The following is a 1,863-nucleotide window of genomic DNA, read 5'->3' on the forward strand; positions in this document are numbered from 1 at the left end:
GTGTTGCCCTTGCTAGCATTAACCAAGCTATGTAACATATGATCATCACATGCAAGATGTTTGCAATTTTCTTGTAAATACATGTTCTTCAATACCCCCAACCCCATAAATATGCCGTAAAATCATTACTGCTTGTGACTTTAAGAACTCCATAACCAGGGATAATCATCTTACCGTTTCTTTCATGCGCGAGCTCTTTTTACTTGCAGATACAAGTGAAGGAAGACATACTACAAAAAGGAGCACATACGTCCAGAATTTGGACTGCCAAAGTAATTTGCTCTTCGAAAAAGCCATCCTTCTGCTTTGTTTGTTTTTTTAAATAGCGTCTCTTCTTCAAGTCATATTTGGGATTTTCCACACCTCACAGCCAACATTCTTGTATCGAGGAAATAGCAGTCTTTGAATTCGCACGGTTTGCATGTACACCCATGGCTACAAGGGAAAGTCAATGTGCACAATTCTGACGCAACCTTGGATGACACGAGCAAGCAACAGCAGCCATCTGTTTATTATGAGACGTATGAAGACACGCGCGCCCCCTCCGCCCGGTGCACCCGACCCGCCGGGTTCAACTCTCGGGTGGTGCTCGGTAATTGGTCTGGGGTATTTTTTGATATCCGGAAGCAAGATTATTAGATTAAATAGGTTGGAGGACAATGTTGGGACATATTTTGATTAAAAAAAAACAACAACGCCTCAATTCAATTAGGTGTGCTGGGTTCACCTGTTTGAACAGGTGCATGGAAATAATGTAGGGGTAATTTGTATATCGGGAAGAAATAGTTTGTAAAATGGCTTGGGAATTGTGCTAGGATATATGGTGACGTGATTTTAACCATAATTATATGAACTTTGGCTTTATTCATCTTCACCCTGATGTATCCCAGCTTATTGGGTTCAGATCTCGGACGGTTGTTTGGCAACTGAATCCGAGATATTTTATTATTTTTACAAGTAAGATTGCTCATTGTAAGATTATGCTGGGATATATTTTGATAATTCTTTTACATCTCAGCCTCGATTCACCCAGGTCTGTTGGATTCCTGCCTTGAAGCAGGGGCTTTGGTATTAGGGGTATTTTTTTTGTTCATTTTAACGAAGTTTGAGTTAAAATTATTAAAGGAATTGTCGGGATATATAATGATGACACTTTAACCTTTTCCGCCCTATATTATCCTTTAGTTTCAGTTCTTGGGCATGTGCTTGGGAATTAATACTGGGCACCTGGAATAATTAAAAATTATTGGATGATAATTTTGGACTACAATTTGCAAGAGTGCAACGATGGAGTGGAGGGTTTCGCAGTCCAATGTTCTCTGTCGGCAAATTTGTTACTTTATCCTCCTGAGACGGAGACCTTCTCCCATTCCCCCTTAAACAGAACCCTCTCCCCTAAAATTGCAGGTCTGTGCCGTTCTTCCCTCAAAATAGAAGCAATCCTCCCCCTAAAATAGAGAACTAATATCCTGGAAGCCTGCACCAAGGGTAAAGACCTGTTGCAGACCACAGCCCCCAAGTTCCCCAACTCGTTTGGGAGTACACATTCAACTCTCAAATAAAAGAGACCTGCACCCTTCCTCCCTAAAAAAATGGAGGCGTGTACATTCTACCTAAAATTTGTGTTTGCACCTTTTTCCCCTATATCTGCACCCCATTCCCTCTAAAATAGAAGCATATACACCCTTTCCCTTAAAATAAAGGACCCCTTCTCCCCATAAACAGACTCCTGTACCCCTCAACCCTAGCCCCTAAAAATAAAGGTTAGCATCCCCAGTATTTTTTCAGTCGGCAATTTATTTTCTCCATTATTCACCAAGAAGGAAGAAATTTGCCTTGGAAATTTGAGGTCTGTGTACAGTC

The 1,863-nt window shown here is 41.0% G+C and overlaps 1 protein-coding gene across 1 annotated transcript in view; it reads right to left on the reverse strand.

Annotated features, from left to right (window-relative positions):
- LOC119587028 (serine/threonine-protein kinase/endoribonuclease IRE1-like) overlaps positions 1-536 on the reverse strand; it is a 49,447-nt gene extending 48,911 nt beyond the window's left edge. Inside the window, 1 exon segment of the mRNA XM_037935770.1 lies at positions 175-536. Within this exon segment, the coding sequence (XP_037791698.1) occupies positions 175-297 (123 nt within the window). The 5' untranslated portion in view covers positions 298-536.
- Between the last annotated feature and the right edge of the window lie 1,327 nt (positions 537-1,863).

This window comes from Penaeus monodon, chromosome 22 (assembly GCF_015228065.2).
Source record: "Penaeus monodon isolate SGIC_2016 chromosome 22, NSTDA_Pmon_1, whole genome shotgun sequence".
Classification (NCBI taxonomy): domain Eukaryota; kingdom Metazoa; phylum Arthropoda; class Malacostraca; order Decapoda; family Penaeidae; genus Penaeus; species Penaeus monodon.